Here is a 20,139-nt window from a genome sequence, read left to right as displayed (position 1 = left end):
AAATATTTAAAAGGCTAACGCTCCTGTATTTGCCTGCAATTCAGCATTTATTTCTTTGAAGATAAAAAAAAAGTCATTGCGGTGCCAGTTTGACATCTCGCTTTCTGTAAGCGTTCTAGAAAGGTTTACCGCATTCCGCTGCGAGCACCAGAGAAACAAAGGTCCTAGTGGCGCCCGCAGCCCAACCGCCGCTCAGCTACTCAGAGGCTGTTACTGGATTCTACTACAGTTGCTACTGGATTTCTTTATGTTTATGCATCTTTCTGCGAATTATTGGCTCTGCGACGCTCGCTGATTCAGGTTTTTGCATGGTGGCTGAATGGTATGATGCCATTCGTCTTAGTCTAGACCAGCTAATCCGGAAAAGTCTCCTTCATTCTTTTTTTTCTGCCTATTTCCATCGCCCACTTTTCATAGCACGCACTTTTCATTTGCTATGTGCAGAAAGCGCCTTTTATTGTAGCTTTGTCGCTTAACTGCACGCAGTGGAACAACTGTATAGCCGCCTGCTAAGATTCCCTCCAGCGCGTGCTGCACAAGATTTAGACACTCACTTCTGCATCATAATTTATAACCGGCCAAACGCTCGTTTATATGCACTCAAACGAAAAGGGGTGTACGGTACGAAGAGTCGAAAGCATAATGGACGACGTCGCGAAGTTTTCGGTCCTTGAGAATACCGCGAGGACGCACTTTTATACGATCGCCATTTTGCAAAAAACAAAGAAAGAAAGGAAGTAAGGAAGAAAGATAGGCAAGCAGCGAATAGCGTTTTTACGGCGCACGCCAGCGCGCCATCGCGGCAGCGTTGCACAATTGGTTGGCTTCGCTGTCCGGCGCCGGCGTGGTGCCGGTCAGCCGGCTCTCCCGGCGCCACTTTAACTCTCATCCGGCGAAACCTCGCTTCTTTAGCGGCAACAACTTTTGTGACATGTATGCGGAGTGAGTAGCGTAATATCGTATTATCGTTTTTGTTCGATGTATTGTGAACATTTAGTCCGTTTATGACCGCGCCTGCAAAATACCCAACGTGTCATAGACATGTGTCACTGTAAAGCTGGAAGCAAAAGAGCAGGTCTACTTTGGCGATGCGCCATAAAGCGATGTCGGTAGTTGTACTGCTGCCTCGCAACTAATTTTTGTGGGTTGTGCGTCGCTTTATCGAAAGTAACTTCAGTGCTGTATTAAGTTGACCTAAAAAATATTTTGCTGTTAATTTAATGTATTTCTTTCTGAAGGTACTTATTGTGTTGTCACTGCTTCATTTTTTGCTTCTCCAGTTAAAAGAATAATAATAATAGTAATACTAAAAACATCTTCACATAGGAAGAAGACATGGACCTTGAAAAAGTTATGATGTCTAACAGTTTGCGTTCTCACTTTCCTTCTTTTGCAGTTCACTAAACAGCCTGTGATAGACACGTACACTGCATTTATCAACAACTGGAAGTCAGCAAAGGAGGCCATCAAGATGGCAACTCAGGCAAAGCCTGCCTTTGCCAAGTTTCTTGAGGTTGGTCAGTCACACATTATTGAATTGTAGCTTATTGGCAGTCAGCACTCGGGATGTTCTTGAAAGATGTCAAGCTGCCTTTGCATATTTTTGATGCCATTGGTACATGTTCTACTGCTCCGCAGAACACATCGAGGGAGCACAAAGGAAAATTAGCCCTGGATGCCCTTCTTATCATGCCAGTGCAGAGGATACCTCGTTATGAACTTCTAATAAAGGTGACCATTCTCTTGCTTTGCTTAATGTAGGTGTCTATGAGGATAGCACATTATTGCATTATCATGGGTGGCAAATGCAAATACATTCTGACAGTGCAGCCAAATATTTGGTGTTCAATACAGTCTGAAAAAAATTCAACAAAAAAGTTTTACTGTAGAGTATTGTGCTGCACAAATATTTTGCTTTAGTACGGTCATTAGTAATGGATGACGAAATCCTTACATTAAGAGTCTGTCACATCTAATATAGCAGCACCTGCTAATTGAATCAAATGTTGGTCATATCAGACTGCTACTGACATTTATATTCACATGGCGTGGCTTGAGGTGTACACTATGTCCAATTTGTGTTTACATGTGAAATGTTAGCAGCTGTGTAGCTGTGTTGACATAGTAACCAGCTCTTGCATTCCAGAAAGTATGTGATGGCTATCTGATGTTGCTTGTTTCGTACATGGTATGATGTGGAAGTGTAGAGAGTAACATCAACATACATTTTCTTGGTTCAGTGTACATACGTAATGCATATTGAATGTTCACATAAAATACGCAGACTATTTTGACATTCTTCACAGTGAGACCTCTAGGCATCGCCATTCAAGGTTTATTTGTACTCCTGCTGTTCGTATTGACTGTTTTAAGTATAGCTTCTTTCCAACAGCTATCAGCAAAGGGAATTCTCTTTCTGAAGATGCCGTCTGATCATCATCGACTGAGTCATTCATAAAACACATCACTTACATCCTGATTTGTAACTGCTAATAGAATATTTTTGCCTATATGGGACTTGGTGCATTTGTTTATTAATAATTTGTTTAATGTTATTTGGTGCTGTTAATTTGTCCCTTGACCTGTTAGATATAAATGCAAAAAATATCTGTAATGATTGTTTTCCATAATGTTAACTGTTCTAAATTTCTATTTGTTCCACTACTGTAAATAACCAATGTGCACGAGCTGGCAGTATCTCTAAATAAATAATTAATGATGACAACAAGGGATAACTTCTTTCCATCATGTGCATGTGCATATTAGTATAGGTGACATGTAGAGACACATCTCTGTCTAGCATGAGGTCAAGATTTGTGCAGGATTCGAAAGATAGCTGTGTACAAAGGTTCCCAAGGCACTCACAGTGTGCTCAGCATTGATTTTTGTTGCCAAATTGATGCTTTATTATTGAGTATGTGCTTATTACTTACTATGCAGACTCACCGTGTGCTGACCACATGCATTAGTTGGAGTTCAGTGAAGGTGGTTTTGCTTAAGTAGAAAGTGTACAAGATTGCCAGTGGACCTCTCTCTCTCTGCAAGTGCTTTCAAACCCAGAAATTTCATTTCATTTCATTTACATTTCAGCAATTGTAGTGCTGAAATGTAAACAAGAGGTTGAGCAGTTGAGGATAATATCTAACAGAAGTATTAATGTGTGCTCATCTTGCGATGCTCCAAGTACTTTTCAAAACCACAAAAGGACATACCAGACAAGAACAACAGAGCATAATTAATGTGAGTTTCTTGTTTGGCGTTGTTACGACTTTGCACCGCTGTCACCACTATTACGTACTTTGAGGTGGTCCCGTAGCGGTCATCACCCGTTTCGTGACAGAGCGTTGGTAGCGAAGACTCCGACTCAGGCGTCAGTGAGAATAACGAAAGGGACTTTATACATTATATACAGGTCATTATACAGGACAAGATCGGATCGGCACTGGGGCCGAGAGCTCACAGCAAACGCGACTGTTCCCGCACGGCGACGTCCGGCGAAAACGCGTGACACATCTCACTCCAGTCGAGAGCGGCACTCTGCTCCCTGGGGTCGGCGGATCCGGTTTTCCAGGCGGCCGCGTCGCGGCTTTATAATCCCCGCGAAACCGTTGTCACTCAAACGGCCCAATACAAAGCCAGCACTCGACGGTCGTCCGAGAAGTCCAACCAGCGACCGCGCTGGCCACCCGGTTCAAAGTTCGCGCGCGCGGTGACCTCCAGGCAAAAGGAGGTGCGGTGCCGGGCTGTCTGGCACTTGGTTGCACGTTTGGACATGTTGCTCGCCGATGCTTCTCCGCAGGACACCGCTGCCTGACGGCTCAGCATCTTGACTTGTCAAGGGAGAATTAGGGCGCTGTGCCTTTCGGCGCAGCCCCGGGTTTGTCCAAAGGGCGCTCGCGGGATAAATTCTGCGTCTTGCAGATTCGGAATCCGGTCTTGTGGTAATGGCACAACAGCGTGTCCTGTCGTGGTTGTTGGTTGTACTCGGAACATTACAGCATGACAGCATGAACAAATGCCAACTAGTCCAATTTCTCACTGTGTTACTGTGTGTGTAACCAGAAAATGTTCATTCCAATTTGGAAAGCAGGCACTGAGTCACTGTGACAAGTTTTCCCTGTTGTGCTACCTCTGCAGGAGCTGATAAAGCACACACAGCACGACCACCCTGACCACCAGCTGCTGGTACTGGCACAGAAAGAGGTGCATGAACTGGCTCTCAAGATCAACCGCATGGAGCGAGAGGCATTTCAGCATGAACAGATGCAGCAGAGGGTCCGTGATATTGAGCAGCTCATCGAGGGTGTCATTGATGTGAGTCCCTTCATGTTTGTCAGAAATCGCTGGTTGTTTCACTGCACTCTACTAGTTTCCCTAAAAAATCACTAATGAACCCACATACAATCTGGGAGATTCCATGCTCAGGAAGGTTAACGAAATTAAATACTTAGGTGTTCATCTAACTGCTGATCTCTCCTTTTCCAGCCATATTGATATGACCGTCAGGAAAGCCGGGAAAATGCTTGGCCTACTTATACGAACTCTTAGAACTGCCCCTCAGATTCTTAAAACCATAGCATATAAGTCGCTGGTAAGGCCGCAATTAGAATATGCCACCGCCTTGTGGGATCCCCACAAGCGGTATCTGATTGATACGTTAGAAGGCATACAAAACCGAGCTGCCAGGTTTATATCAAAGCAGTACTCCAGACACGCAAGCATAACAGAAATAAAGAAACACATCGGACTAGAGCCGTTACAGATAAGACGACAGAAGCACCGACTGAAACTTCTGCACGCAATATACACTGACTCGACAGGCATTGACAAGCTAAAATACCTTAAAGCACCCCACTATATATCAAACAGAAGAGACCACAGTTTCAAAATACGTGAAATTTCCTGCAAAACTAACTATATGAAGTTTTCTTTTTTTCCCCGCAGTATTTCTGAATGGAATAAGTTGCCAGTTGAAGTTGTGAGTGCTCCTCGGGATGCATTTTTAAGACTAATCAGTGATTTGTAATTGCAATCGTCTTCCAAACTAATGACTGCAGGAACAATGAACGTTTTTCTTGCACTGTTTTTCTTGCACTGTTTTTCTTGTACTGTTTTTCATGTACTTTTTTGATGTACTTTTTCATGTACTTTTTTGATGTACTTTTTTCATGTACTTTTTTGATGTACTTTTTTCATGTACTTTTTTGATGTACTTTTTTCATGTACTTTTTTGATGTACTTATTTTTATCTTGATGCATTGCTCCGTTGTCATCCCTCCCTTTTGTGTGATTATATTCTCGTGCTAGTCACTTCATGTTGTACCCACTCCCCTGCTATAATGCTTCGGCACTGCAGGGTGTACTGTAAATAAAAATAATAATGCATCAAAAGCCGTGTAAGACAGCAGTTAGGCTTTACTGCAAAAATGAGTGAGCTAATAACAATCACCTTTCATTATGTGATCGTTATCATTAAAGCCAATTTTCCTGCAGTATAGCTTGAATGCTATATTCCACAACCTCTCCAGTGCTGCTGAAGTCCTTTGAAGTCCTTTGAAGTCCACCTAGCAGAAGGTGCCGCTAACTGTTTGAAAGGTGGTTCCAGATCAAGATTACCAGACTGTTTTCTCAAGACAACACTTTTGAGTTGCACGAGCAACCTGATGAATACATAGCTCCTTTTCAATCTGTCAATATATAAATACAATACAGTCAAACTCACTTATAACAATATTCAAGTGCCATAAAAATTCCATTGTTACAACCGATGGTTCGTATAACCTGCGTGCATGAAAAAAAACAAAATAGGGGGATGGCAGAGCTGTTGGGAGAAAATTGTAATGGCGAGGCCAGTGCCCCTCTCCACCGCCTTCCTCCATCTGGCTGCTGATTGTGTTTACTTATTTAACTGTTTAACTCTGCTTCCTGCATCCTCTGATTGTGTGTAACAAGCTGCGGTTGTCAGCCTTCAAGAATGGCACTGCTATAACTGCATGTAATGCTGCATAATGGCAGTGCTATAATGGCATATATAGTGGTTACCCTTGTCGCTTATTTTTGTGTTCCATGTCTACTTTCGCGCTGGTTATACCATCACTGCTATTACAACTGCAAAGAGAAGCCATGGGCGGCAAGTGACATGCGATCTCCGCCGAGGCATCGCTGTGGTGGCGCCAAAAGGGGCCTTTTAAAAAATGCGAGACGGTTGCCATGGCAACCTCTCAGCTTGAGAAATCTTGAAGAAATGCTCGGGTGAAATTGCCACAAGCATCTCGCCATGTGCTTCTCACTGGCTTGCATGAGAAAACCTCACCTCCATGAGCCTTTCTTGCTTTACATTAAGATTGCCAACATCCTTCTCCAGGCATCCAGGTGCTCCACATAGTGCAGTGGAAGTTCTGTCATGAAAATGAAGGCCCGGCGAGATTGAATCATCTGCAGGGCCTCCTGCTAGGGCAATGTTGAGGCAGCCTGCCCTACCGCATCATCGCTGTCGTGGTTGCCATTACTGTTGTCATCACTATACGATGCAAGCATGTTCACGATGATCGCCTCATCAGATGTTCTGACATATCTATTGCATTGTTTGCATGTAGAAACTCTTCGAGTCCTGAAGCATCTTTGTCAACTGCGGACCATAGTTCAAGCATCAATTCGTCAGTGGGTGCTTCACACACTTCGTATAAGTCACTGCTGCTTCGGACAAAGCAATCTTTCCTAAAAGGGTGCTTAGGAACCATAGAAGTGCTTACTTCGGGCCACACATCAAAGATAAGCTTACAGCCATCAGTAGATTAGCCTTCCAAGTCTGGTTGCTTCCTGCTTGTCTTCGTGGCCATGACCATCAGCAAGACTAAATTGTTTAAGACGTGGCGACGTACATGACCTTAAAATTGGCAATCATGCCGGTGTCCATGGACTGCAAGCCTGCCGTCATGCTCGGCGGCAGGGAAGAAAAACTTCCACGCTTGAGAGCTTAGGCATGGAGTGCTTATCTAAGATGAGTGCCACCTTTCTCTTAGATCACTCGATATGTTGACTGACCTTCAAAAGCCACTCGCGAAATAGTTCTTGCATCATCCATGTGTTGTGGCTGCTGCAGTAGTGTACTGGTATCCTGGCAGCACTGTGGAGGCAGCGGGAATTTTCTTATTTCCAATGACAAATGCGGGGCACTTGTCGCTCCCTTCCATGGTGGCGCACAAAAACAGTGAGATGCTGCTTGCTGTTTTTGCTGCAATTACACGTGTCTCCTTTGAGTGCAGGCATCTTGGATGGCAACATCTGGAAGAATAGTCCTGTTTCATCGCCATTATATATGTGAGTGTTAATGTAGTTGTCGAGGATGCGGGGCAATGTTTCCACCACCTATTTCTGCTTCACCTCCACGTCGAGCAAAGCTCCCTTGCCGGTGACGGCTTTATAAACAGTGTCGTGCCTCTCTTTGAAGCTCTGCAGTCAGTCGTCACCTTGCTAGAAGTCCACATTGTTGATGAGCAGGGCAAGCAGCTTCGCCTTTGTGGCCTAAAGTGGTTCGGTGACGGGCAAGTCGATGGCATGGACACCGAGAAACCACTTGTAGAGGGCCTCTTCCACTTCCTTATAGACACTTTGTCAAACGAGTTTGCACTCGTTGTCTACCGAGCAGTTTTCTTGGTCAAACTTCTCTGTTGAGCGGATGATAGTAAACAGCATCAGTTGTGATAGTCTGTACTTCTTCACGATACTGTACTTTGTTTCCAAATCTATAGCAGTGCGTTTTCACTGGCAATGTTGTGCATTGCTGATGATCAGTGGCCAGATCAACCATCTTCCATTTAAGCAGTGACTCAAATGAGGCGCAGAAACCATGTGGCCAGGAACGTCTTTGACGCAACCAGCAAAGGCGATCACGAGCAACTTAATCCGTTGGCTGAACTGCGCAGAATATTTTTTACAGCGAAACTGTATACCTCTACCCCCAGATGCATTTGTCATGTCCGTGTGCAAAAACTTAACCTAGCATAGCAGGAAGCACGCCCCTCTGGGTTCCATGTAGCACCACCAGATGGTGCTCACCTCCGCGCATCCACGGCAGCGCGGGCCATGTAGGGAAAAAAAAGAAAGAACCAGAAAGCTCGGCTTCGTGCGTAATGTTCACTGCAAGCACTTTCCGGTAAAGATTACGGTTGCATAAGATGCAGTTGCCGGGAAGCGGCAACTGTAACATATACAAAGCAGGAAATTACATAATTGCACTTTCCTATGTAAAAGAAGGACCAGATTAGCAACTGATGTTATTTGTGTTCTGATGATAGTGCCCTGCTATGGAGAGGCCACGCATAGTTAGGACTCCCAAAGAGCAGCGTAAACACGATGAGTGGCAACGGGGACAGCAATGTCAATATGCACAATGGCATCGTGCTCAAGCTAGATGGGATGCAGCGGTTCCTGCCCAAAGCAAGAGACACACAATTAGGACACCTGAAGAGCAATGTGAATACGATCAGCGACAAAAGGAACAGCAACATCAATAGGCACACTTGTGTCGTAGGAAGGCTCGGCACGACCCAGTTCAAGGCTAAGTCACATTGGCCTATCGAATCAGGTGATACCACTGCTTCGCTAGCCAATCACCTTCACAGTGTGGATTGGAGCCTATTTTTTCTTTTAGTCTTTTCAAGGATTTTGCATTTCATTACCTTTTGGCATGAACAACCAGCAGCCAGGTTTCATTGTTATAAATGATAATGCGGAATGGGGGTATTGTAGTAAGCAGATTATTTCGCCATAGAAAACATATGAAAGTTAACGGTGCAGCAGCTTCTCATTGTTATAACCCATATGCTGTTAAAACCGGTATCATTATGAGTAGGATAAACTGTACAAGTTATTGTGTTGTCCAAGTCTTCTTTTCATTCCATGTGTTTTGCACTAGTTTAAGTTATTAATGATGTACCAACTAACCCAAACATATGCTCTTCTGGAATCCATAAATACAACAGTAGAATAATACCTGTTTTCATTGTCGTTATAGCGCTGCTAAAAACTGTACCCACTGCTTTCTGATCGAGTGGTGTAACTATACTTTATTTATTTTGTTTGCTAGCACTGAATCCTATGAACAACCAAACAAAGCCCCAGTATGTGCAAAATGTGTGCGCTCAAGACAGTGGAAAGTTAATAGTGGCCAATTTTTTAGTTCTCTGAAATAAGCCTTGCACAGCCATTTTGTACTGACTGTGCATGCTTCTTGAGGGACGTACAGGTACAGACAAGGCAACAGCATCATTATTTGAGCAACAAAACGAGGCTTTCTTGGTGTTTACAGAAGGCCAGTAGGTAGCCAGAACGAATCCGACCCAATCCCCCTTCAGTGGATTTTCACATTACAGCTTGAATTTAACAGTTAAAAGCTTACAGCACATCTTTACTTCGTTAGTCTTCGAAAAAGAAAAAAAGAAGAAATGTCGTGGCAGCATCGTTCAATATTGATTGCTGTGCAATTCACAGGCCCACAGTGTTCATGCTGGACACGTTTCATTAGCTCGCAGGGCAGTCTGAATTGGAATAGACTTGTATGTCTTACAAGCTGAAAGCAACTTTCCTGCTTGTAGGATGTACAAGCAACTTTCTACTAACACCGCCTGCTGCAACACAACCACCACCACTAGCAACTTTCTAATCTAGTGACGTATGACAATGGCCGTCGGCATGTTGTAAAAACATGCAGGGTGCATGTGCGATAAAGGCTTGCTGATTTCGTCACCGAGGGGGGTTCTACGGCACTCTGGGAAGGCAGGTAGGGTTCCACAAGGCCAGAAAGTTTGGGAAACCCTGCTCTAAGCCATCCTTTTGGCGTCCAAAGAAAGCACTTGTTTGGGCTCCTCAGTGCATGATGTATGCTGTCTCCATTTTTATTTCTGTGTAATAAATTTTTCATCTCAACCTGGCTTAAATGAAGCATGGCTGAACAAATTTTGAATTTATTTAGTTATATCTAAAAATTCATTATTATACATGTTTCTTATATCGAGGTTTGATTGTATTATATGCACTGGCAGAGGCACAAGGGCATTAAGGGTTTTGCTGCACTTTAGAAATAGAAAGGTGTCGCAAAGTGCAGCACTACTGATGTCAGAGGCTCAATATGTTTAAGGTTCACAGCTATATGACTTAACTCGTGTCAATGACAGTTGACGCCGCTCATTTTTATTTACTTAAATAACATGGCCAGCTGGGCGAGGAACACCCTTTCACCCTTGTAAGCGTCACTTTACATGTGTTTGTATTTTCCATATATTTTAGTCACTTGCTTGAAAAAATAAACCAGTTGTTAGTTTGCACTTGTATCATGTACTCCCTTTTGTCTTTCGTCTGGGTTGTGCTGCTCACCCCTAGGAACATATTTACTTAATCATCATTTCATTTCTACAAATTCGTCACATGCATTCGTGTTTGTCATACTTTTTGTGCACAGTTCAATTTGGGAAAAGCAGCCTTAATGTGTACCTGTGCTTCCTCTCTCTAGCTCGTCCAGCCAGATCGGACATTCATTCGTTATGACTTTGTGACAATACCCGTGAGTAGCTTCCTTTGTTACTCTTCATTACAGATGGCTATTTGCACTGAACTCACCAGAATTAATAGCCAACAATGCCTAAGGGTGTTTTCACTATCTGTACTTTACAGGGTGGCCTCGGCACAAAAAAAGACAGATGCCTTTTCTTGTTTTCTGACCTTTTGTTGATCACAAGCATCAAAAGAAAGAGTGGGACGATGCGGAAAACATCACCTTCTTCGTGAGTTTTCTGCTTTTATTTCTTTTTTAGATAACTTGTGCAAATGCACTTGATTACTTGCTTACTCATAAACCTTTTAAGTGATTAAGGGGAACAGTGGACAAAAACAGTCAGCATTTACTTGTTAGAAATGGTTAACTATAATGAATGATCATGCACTGTAGACCTGATGGAGGCTGGCTTGATAAGTGCCATGCTGAAGTTATGGTCATGGTTTGTGTCATGTCATGGAAGGTATAATTCTTCTACACAGTCTTGCAAATTGTTGCGCCGACCTTCAGTGGTGTGTTCACTACAGAAAATACCTAGATGGGTTCACATTTCTGAGAAATAGCAATGAGGATCATGGGCAGAATGTCAGAAACTCCATTTAATGTAGAGTGTAATGTTGTGTTCTGCCACAACATGGATAGGAGCATGTTGCAACATGCTCATGTAACTTGACGTTCGTTTAGATGTGTTATAACATACTTGGGATAACTTGTACAAGCTGCCTAAGAGTGTGTCATACATTTGGTTACATAAATTTACTTTTGCATTACTACATGTTACTTCAGCATGCTTTTAGTTTGAATACTAGTTGCATTAACAATTGGTTCAGTGATTATAGTTGTGTAGATTATGATAAGCCACCTTATGCTGTGCATTCATTTGTTAGTGATAATAGCCTCACTTCAGTAAGCAATCACTTTCTTGAACAGGAAATTTTTGAATTAATTGTGTGAGCAGCATGCCCATTGTGTACAAATAAAAAGGAACTGGACAAATCACATAGGGAGAGTAAATATGGAGGTTTTTAGCACCTGTCATCATGGACAAATGAAACCTCTTCAAAGCATGTAAACAGGAAGCCTTGCATTGGTAGAAATCAAATAATTGTGGCATTAATTTTCATCTCTAAAGAATGATGTATCATGCAAGGAAGTTGAAATCAGTTTTGCCATAATTTCACTACACTTAGCCACAGCCCTCTAACCTTGCTGTTCACATTTGGGTCATGCCGTTTGCTTTGAATCTGTCTGCACTGGTGCTGTAACACTGTACTATACATGTGATGAGCTTGTGTGTTACATAGCACTAACATCTTCATTTTGACAGTGGTTTCCTGAGTCTTATAAATTAATGACGGTACTGTTTGAAATGAGGTTATCAGCACCAAGTGCAATTGCTGAAAACAATAGGCAAGTAAGCCTATTGGGTAAGCAAGTATATTCGTTTTTACGCTGAGCAAAGATAAATACATATAGGAAAGAATAGGCTCAGCATGGTGATAAACTACAATACCAAAGAAAGCTATATCACTGTCATAAATTAAAAGCTAAAGCTATTGTCACAAAGAACAATTAGAACCTTTAAAGGGGCCCCCACCAGGTCTGGTCATTTGGAGCTGACAAGCTCAGAGCCTACATTGCACGATGACAATTGTGTCTGCAAAGTATTGCATCATGCCGCGCCGCGAATAGATCTGAAATTTCAATCCAAACGCCGTTTCCTTCTTCGCTCACGGCCTCCATGCTCCAAGCCGAACAGGGACGTAATGGTGCCCCTGTGCTTTTGTAATCGTGTCCGCAGTGTGACGTCGCTCGTGGTGACGCATGACTTCGAGAATTATTAAATACAACATCTGCTATCTGTGTGATCTGTTGCTTGAATTGATGAACTGAAGCTTAGAGAAATAATAAAACACATAAACGGAATGTCTGCATGTTTTTTGTTTTACTTTGCACCGAAGCAAGAGAGATGTACTTGCGCTTCATCTGCTTGTTCCCACGGTCTTGCGGTCATGTGTGCAGGTATCGAAACTATGCCATTTTCTACCGTTTTCCAGCACGTGATCACGTTCTGTGATCCGCTTGTTCTGCCTCAGTATTTGTGTAGCACTGATTTATACTGCTAGTTATGTTTCCTTGTGCACAGCGCGCAGTATCGTGCGTTGCGCGAACGAAACAATAGTTCGCGCACAACACTGTCGGTGGAAAAAAAAAAAAAAGGCGAGGAGAAAAAAAGAAGTGAAGGCGGTGCCCGTGACGTGTCACGCGATCCTCAATGTCTGGCATGGGAGAACGCAGGGAAGGAATTCCGCTTGCGAAGGCTAGAAGGGGCGAGTGGAGAGGGAGTCTCATTATGCACTGGAGCCTGCCTGCTGAAATCATGGGTTCACGGAACTGAAATATTTCTGTCTCACCTATTAATGAGCCGACTTGAAACATTTTTGTGGCAGAATGCTCCCTAGAGGACACGTAACAGCTTCCAGCGTATAACCAAAATTTGTTATGGGGCCTGGTGAGGGGCCTTTTAAGGTAAGAACAACACAGAAGTGTCAAGAAGTTGAGTATGTTATCACAGAATGGAGGGCCAATGTTATTACTATGGACACACATCAGCATGCATCGAAAAATATACGTATTTGCTTTTGTGCAGGAGTTCTCCAGCTGGCTTTGGTTTCTCTGTGTTTGATATGAACAAGTACAAACTGCTACTTAGGTTTTCTCTTGACAATCTGGACATCTTAAAATGTGAGTTCCTATTTCTTTTTTTCCTTTTTATTTGCAGCAAGTATTGTTATAGATAGCAGAAGAAACATGAACATACTGTCATCTTGAGTGCTTCGCTTTGCTCATGCCAGCACTTGCGGTAGTGCTACTATGTTTATTTCAGTACTGAGCTGAATATGATTATGGTGCCTTTTGAGGGCTGTGAAAATTGGAGGAGCTTAAGTTACATCTATCTATAACTATAATGGCAGCATTCTTAAAGGATACAAGTGCATTAGATTGATGAATTTGGATTGGTGGTACTATAACTTTGTGAATGCCAAGGTGATGTTCTGTTGTAGTAGATAGGTGTCTAAGCATATATTATGTAAGTATTGTGAGATCGCCAAAGTGACACGTTTACATTTAGATGCACTGAGATGCTTAGAGGGTGGTGAGCTACCTGTACTTGTTTCAAGCTTTAAATGTGCAAGTGTGTGAAGTTGGGCTAGTTGGTTTGGTGTTGAAATTTTAAAGCACTGTTTCTCAACCTGGCATTATTCAAGAAGAATGTAATATGTAGCAAAGACAGGAGCTGCAGGCACGACAGCCCCAAACAATGTGCCTATGTCCTGTGCCCTGATTCTTGCTGTTGACCTGTCACCTACAGTGCTTTTAGGGGGCCTGTCACGCTTTGAATTTATGTGATTGTATTGTGAACACATTTGAAAGTCTTACCTGCTTTAGTAGTAATAAGCAGGAAATTACATTCACCAACAATTACTATTGAAGATGGATGCCATTCTGTTGTCAATAAAAGATGACATTGCCTTTCAGCTGCTGATGTAGGACTTAAAAGGGCTATACGAGAAGCAGAAAATTTGGAAGAGGACATGTCTGTTATAACACAGATATCTGAGCTTGCCTCTCGACTGAACTGCCCTCATCAGGTGAAAAAAAAATAATTTTCAGTTGGGGAAATCAATGGTGGTTCAATATTGGAAATGCTTAAATGATTTACATACACTGCCTAGGTCCACATTATACACATGTTCTGGTTAAATACCACGCTTGAGTGCAGTGCATGCCAATTTCTTGCATCATAAATCAGAAGCACAGTTTATCTGTGGCAATGCTGAATGGGAAAAGCAGTTTTCTCAGTGAAACATATGGTGGCACAGCCTAGAAAAGTAAAATGCCTATTGCAGAGACAGTATAGTGCTGACATATTTTGCCCTCCTTGTGATAGATGGCACAGCTGGTACTAATGCATAATAAATCCACACATTCTGGACCTGGCATTGCCAGCATACAATGAAAAATTCAGATTTATTCAGGAGGAAGCTGTAATTGCTGTAAATCAAAGTATGGTGTTAAATAAAACCCACCACAAAAGTCAATTTTTGGGTAAATTTGGGCCCGAACAAGCAAGCAACCATTGTGGCTTAAAGGGCTGCTTATAAGATGCTTCTATTTTGATGCAACATTCTACATGTAGTCACATTGCAAAACACCTTTCTATTTGATGTGCCCTTAGTATCTTCACATGTGTGCATTTGATTATTAACGCTGCATGTCAACATGGCAACTTACAAAAGTTTAGATGGTTACAAAAAGTCACCTGGTTATGCATGCTATTATCTGTGAGGTGTGCTTTTCTTAACTGCATTGTGGCCATATTGTTTGGAAAGGAGCATTTCAGTACCGTGTGTCTGCATGGTACTGGCTTGGTTGGCATGTCCTGAACATTTGGTCAAGTTCTCTTAAATGAAATTTAACTAATTCGACTCATGTCCTAATTTAATGACACTCGAAATTCCCTAAAAGGTTCTTTCTTTCCCTAATAATACTTCATTTAATTTGAACCTTACAGTCATACGAAAAAATCTTCTGGTCCTACCAAGGTGTGAAATAGAAGTTGAATGCCTACAAAAATTGGACCAATAATGGTTATAAAATTTCAACACTAGAAATGCATTCTTTGTAGTTTGCCACTTAATATTTATTAGGGGTTGCCAGTACCGAATAGCAGATTTCAAATCCAATATCAAATTGAATGAAGAAAGAAAGCTGAATATCGAATATCAGTAAAATTAACTTAAACTTTAAGCTCCCAAATTTTGTGCAATAAACACAGTGCCACACATGCTCAGGAGGTTGAGCACATTACTACTTAAAGGGACACTAAAGTGAAAAGTGATTTCTTCTGCATCAGTAAATCACTGTTCTACAACACCAAAAACACCACTCTTACAACGATAAGACGTTTGGTAAGCCAGAAAAAGCGCAAGAACGAAATACGGGTGGCGACGCCTACTTGAGTTCCCGCACCTGGGGGCTGTGACGTCTTGGATTTTGATGGCATCTTCTAGGGCCTACTAATTATATATAGCGGTACAGATTGACTACATTGTGTTCTAAAGGAACCAAATATTAAACATGCCAAGTTTCGGGAACCTTTATTCAGCCAACGCGGCCCAAATGCGAAAACAAACTTTAGAATCCCTGACGTCACGCTGACGTACCGGCGCTGGCGTTTCGGCGCGAAATTCAAATACTGATAGTTTGACCTTCATTTTCTCATCTAATATTCAAACTATTTTCTTGAAATGACTGCCTGCAGGTTTCTCAAACAATGCTTTATTAGTCTAAACTGATTTGTTGTTTCCCTTTAGTGTCCCTTTAACAAGAATTTTGGTAGCTAGCTATTAGTAATTTAGGTACATGTGAATTGAGATGCGTAGTATGTTCTACTCTTATGAAAGGGAACACCAAATTAGTATGCCTGCACTGATAACAACTCAGTTCATATACGAAAGTCTGGAAAATATTTTTTTATCGATGCAATATCTGTCAAATAGAGTTAAGTGCTTTCTTTTCCTTCAGAAGCTGAAGAAATAGCGGAGTTGTCCTAAATACCAATGGGGTTTTCAGTTTCATAGTGGGCCATACTGGGCTTGATGACAATCTTCTGTTGCTTAAAAAGTATTTCTTTCTAGTTTTCTTCCAGAAAACAGGAGGGTTTTCTCATCTTTTTGGCAGGTTGTTTCTGTGGGTTATTCTTCACGCAACGGTTCTTGTTTGGACTTTTTATTTCCAAACATAAAAGTACCCCTATTGCCCCTCTGCATGTCCTTCTCAACCTACTTTTCCGATCATAAAGCACACCTTTATGTGTTTCAGTAATTGTATGCAAATGTGACTTTAAATATGCTTAGTACTTGCGGTTACTGTGTTCTATCAATTTACGATGATCGTATATGGAGACGCTCCTCCAGATTACCCTGCGACTGCACTGTGTGTGCCGTGTAGGCCTGTGGCTTTTTTTGACCAACTTTGTCAAAGAACTTGTTTTTAACAGCAATGTATCTGGCACCTTATATAACCACCTGATTAAGATAACTCACACTTGACATTTTTACTGATGTAGTCAACAGTAGCTGAACAAGGGAAGCCTCAGCTTGGAGCCAATGTTTTGACTAAAGAACTTGTATCTGTCAAGGCCCTGACAAATTTCTTTATTAAGATGCTGATGAAGACAAATCCTCTTGTTGAAACAGTGGCTCCAACCTGAGGCTTTCTCTGTTTTGGCCAATCTTGATCCCCCCAAGTCTCTATTTTCCAGCGAACTCTTTGTCTTATTTGCATATTTTTTAATGGTGCAATATTATTGGTTCTGAACTCGATGCAAGGAAAAATTGATTTTTCAATAAACCACCGAAGTACTGATTGCTTGTGGGGGCTTCAAAGTTTTCTGTTTCAAGCAGGGACACCACGGTCATTTTATTGCTGCTTGACATGCATATAAATTAACAAATAACATTTTTTTTTCACAGACCCTGGATGATGCAGTAAAAGAAATTACAAATTGCTTGAACAAGCAGCTTGCTGAGCGGCAAAGCTATGACTTGCAGCTTCTAAACCTGCAACTGTCAGTGACCACTCCGTAAGTGTTCCAAATACATAAAATGTTATTTATTCAACTGTGCGCAAAACAAATTTGCTTGTTGCATTGTAACAGTAAGCTGTAAACAGAGTAGTGCAGAGACTATATGGGATTCTCTTATATTACAGAGAGGGTGTTGAGAACATAGCCATTATATTCCCTTCCACGGAAAAACGGTCTTCATGGGAAGTTGCCTTCAATGAAGCCAAGCAGAAACTTGGTGAGTTGAAGATTTCTAGAACTCTGAGAATATTGGTGTGCAAATTCACACTGCAAGCTTGAATTATGCTCATTTCCATTGTTCTTATGTTTTAACAACTTATTTGAAGGTGTATTACTCAAAATGTATACCATGAAATTTAATTGCATCATGATGATTGGTGTTTTGAATTAAAGTAAAGCAGCAATAGTTGCTCAGAAAGGTTTTGAGAATTCTTATGTGAAACTTCGAAGAAGCACCTCAAAAATCATGAATGAAAGTCATAATTTGCTATTTTTAGTAGAAGTACCAAGAGTAAAAACGAATCTGAAATATAGAGAAACTGTGCCTTTATCATAGTTTCCATTTCTGTAAGTCAGATCATAAAAAAAAAAAAAACTTATCCAGATTTGTTGGCCTGAATATTAGCCAGAGTGACACCCATGCAGTGTGGGAAAGCTGTGGCTTCACAAATGTGAAAACGGGTGAGCGCCTATTGTGCAGAAAGCATTTGTTTTTACTCATTGCAGCAAACACCTGGTCCCTTTTTTAAATGCGTTCTTTGTGCTCGTGAACCAATGCTTGTCAAATTGGTGAGACTGTGCGAGCTCCCTCATGCCTGATTTTTGTGTTCAAATTGCTTTTCTGTGTAGGCAAGCTGGGTCTAGTCATGCATCTGACTGGTGCTGGGGCCTTCACATGTTTTGTACAGTACTTGTACAGTACTATACTGTAAAGTGCAGTGTTACACAGTATTGTAAATGAATGAATAAAAGTGTTTGCGTAGTGGGTGTTCAAAAAGTAAGAGATTTGACTACTAGTCAAGCATCTGGCAACGGTCAGCCTGAAATTGACTGGGTGCTTTTGTGTGAGTGAATACTCTACAAGATGGGAAGGTTTGCTCGTAATAAGTTGTACATGTGCTGTTGAAACGCTGATGGACATGAGCAACCCATGGCGGAAAAAACGTAAAGTTGCACTTGGTATTAGTCAAACACAATTATCAAAACAACACACACTCCTGAGCATGTACCGACGTTGGAGAAAACGTTAAAACAGTGTAGATGCCAGATTGGAAATTTGGACAACCTGACGGAAGCTTGTGTGTCTTCACTGTTGGTGTCAATAAAAAAATTATGTTGCTGAATTGGCCAAAGCACAAATTTTGCATTTTTTGACTGAGTAAGTGCTAGGAGCTCTGGAGGTTAGTTTCCACGGTCCCTCCTGTCAGAGTATTATATTTCATGACTCCCGAATCTAATGAGGATTGTCAAATCCGATTAATAGATTTAAGTGCAGTTGTCATTTGATATGGTGCATCGTGTTGCTTATGGAAGAGTTCCAACAGCAATATTTAAGAACATATTGAAAAACTGTTGATCAAATTGATCTATATTCTTGGGTCCAATAAGAAAAGAGTTAAATTGAATCTCCTTGACCAAATTTTTGCTTGTCAACATACAGGAAAGTTGCATTACTGGTTGCCCTGAGTGTGCATTGATTGTGAAAACAGTGCTTTGCTGCTCAAACATAAGGTCACTTGTTTATTTCCAGATTGCAGAGGTGACTGCATTTCTCATAGCCTATGTGTTGCTTTGGGAAGCTAAGCCCCATAACTGAAATGAATGAGGTTACATTGATAAGCCTTCGTTTGGCACTGCCTAAATCAGAATTCAGTCTAATTTCAGTCTGGTGAACACAGATAGAGTGAATTATTGGATGTAATGAAATAAATGTAAAGTTCTCTTAGCAATATTAGCACCTAATAAATATATGCTATAACGAATATCAAATATAACAAAACCTATTCTCATGTCTGATTTGTCTTTGCTTCAATGAGATTTGACTAATATTTTCTATGAGCAAACCTATATTTTAATGTTACTTGAAAAGCCATCCATTGTGTTGTTCATATCAAGAAAAAAAGAAATCAAGAAAAAGAAATGGGCATGGGCAGGACATGTAATGAGGAGGGAAGATAACCGATGGTCATTAAGGGTTACGGACTGGATTCCAAGGGAAGGGAAGCGTAGCAGGGGACGGCAGAAAGTTAGGTGGGCGGATGAGATTAAGAAGTTTGCAGGGACGGCATGGCCACAATTAGTACATGACCGGGGTTGTTGGAGAAATATGGGAGAGGCCTTTGCCCTGCAGTGGGCGTAACCAGGCTGATGATGATGATGATGATGAAAAGCCATCCATACTAATAATCCCTGTGCTGCAAAATAAACTCAAATTTCAACAGTGAGAAGAGCAGTCAGTCATTGATGAACTGAATTTCTTGGTGCAGCGCTGTCCACAGACCGGCGGCCACCCCCAGAGTTCCTGCATCCTGTGCCAATCCGCAAGACTCGGGCGGGACTGCAGTTCACGTGCGCAGTGGCCACCCTGGGCCTCAATGCCCATGGCCTGCGAGACGTTTGGGTCTGCAACAGCGATGGCTACGTGGGTCAAGTATGCGTGCTCAGCCTCCAACCGGAGCCCACAGTCATGTCCTGCAATGGTGTCTGCAACGCCCGCATCCTGTGCATCGCTTCCATCCCAGCGGCCAGCCCAGTGTGAGCAGCCTGGCATTGCCACGCAGTCATTATAAATTCTGTGCAGCTGAAAAAAAAGTAAACTTGCATTTTCCAAAACTAACGTGTCTGATACACAGCTTGACTGGTCTTTTTTATCTGGGTTGCAGCAGTGAATAAGACATCCGCTGTTGCATTAATCTCGTGTGCCTTTCCTGTGTTG

General features: G+C 41.9%; 1 protein-coding gene across 1 annotated transcript in view; it reads left to right on the top strand.

The window, feature by feature from the left end:
- LOC139057235 (rho guanine nucleotide exchange factor 17-like) overlaps positions 1 to 20,139 on the top strand; it is a 215,275-nt gene that overhangs the window by 162,488 nt on the left and 32,648 nt on the right. The window contains exons 6-15 of the mRNA XM_070535096.1: positions 1,397 to 1,513; positions 1,639 to 1,731; positions 4,138 to 4,314; positions 10,511 to 10,561; positions 10,672 to 10,781; positions 13,203 to 13,297; positions 14,093 to 14,205; positions 17,092 to 17,201; positions 17,330 to 17,421; positions 19,691 to 19,958. Coding sequence (XP_070391197.1) covers positions 1,397 to 1,513; positions 1,639 to 1,731; positions 4,138 to 4,314; positions 10,511 to 10,561; positions 10,672 to 10,781; positions 13,203 to 13,297; positions 14,093 to 14,205; positions 17,092 to 17,201; positions 17,330 to 17,421; positions 19,691 to 19,958 — 1,226 coding nt within the window. The remainder of the gene's footprint in view (positions 1 to 1,396; positions 1,514 to 1,638; positions 1,732 to 4,137; positions 4,315 to 10,510; positions 10,562 to 10,671; positions 10,782 to 13,202; positions 13,298 to 14,092; positions 14,206 to 17,091; positions 17,202 to 17,329; positions 17,422 to 19,690; positions 19,959 to 20,139) is intronic.

This window comes from Dermacentor albipictus, chromosome 3, assembly GCF_038994185.2.
Source record: "Dermacentor albipictus isolate Rhodes 1998 colony chromosome 3, USDA_Dalb.pri_finalv2, whole genome shotgun sequence".
In the NCBI taxonomy this organism is placed as follows: domain Eukaryota; kingdom Metazoa; phylum Arthropoda; class Arachnida; order Ixodida; family Ixodidae; genus Dermacentor; species Dermacentor albipictus.
Note: the sequence above shows the minus strand (reverse complement) of the source record. Positions and strands in the feature narration are given on the sequence as shown.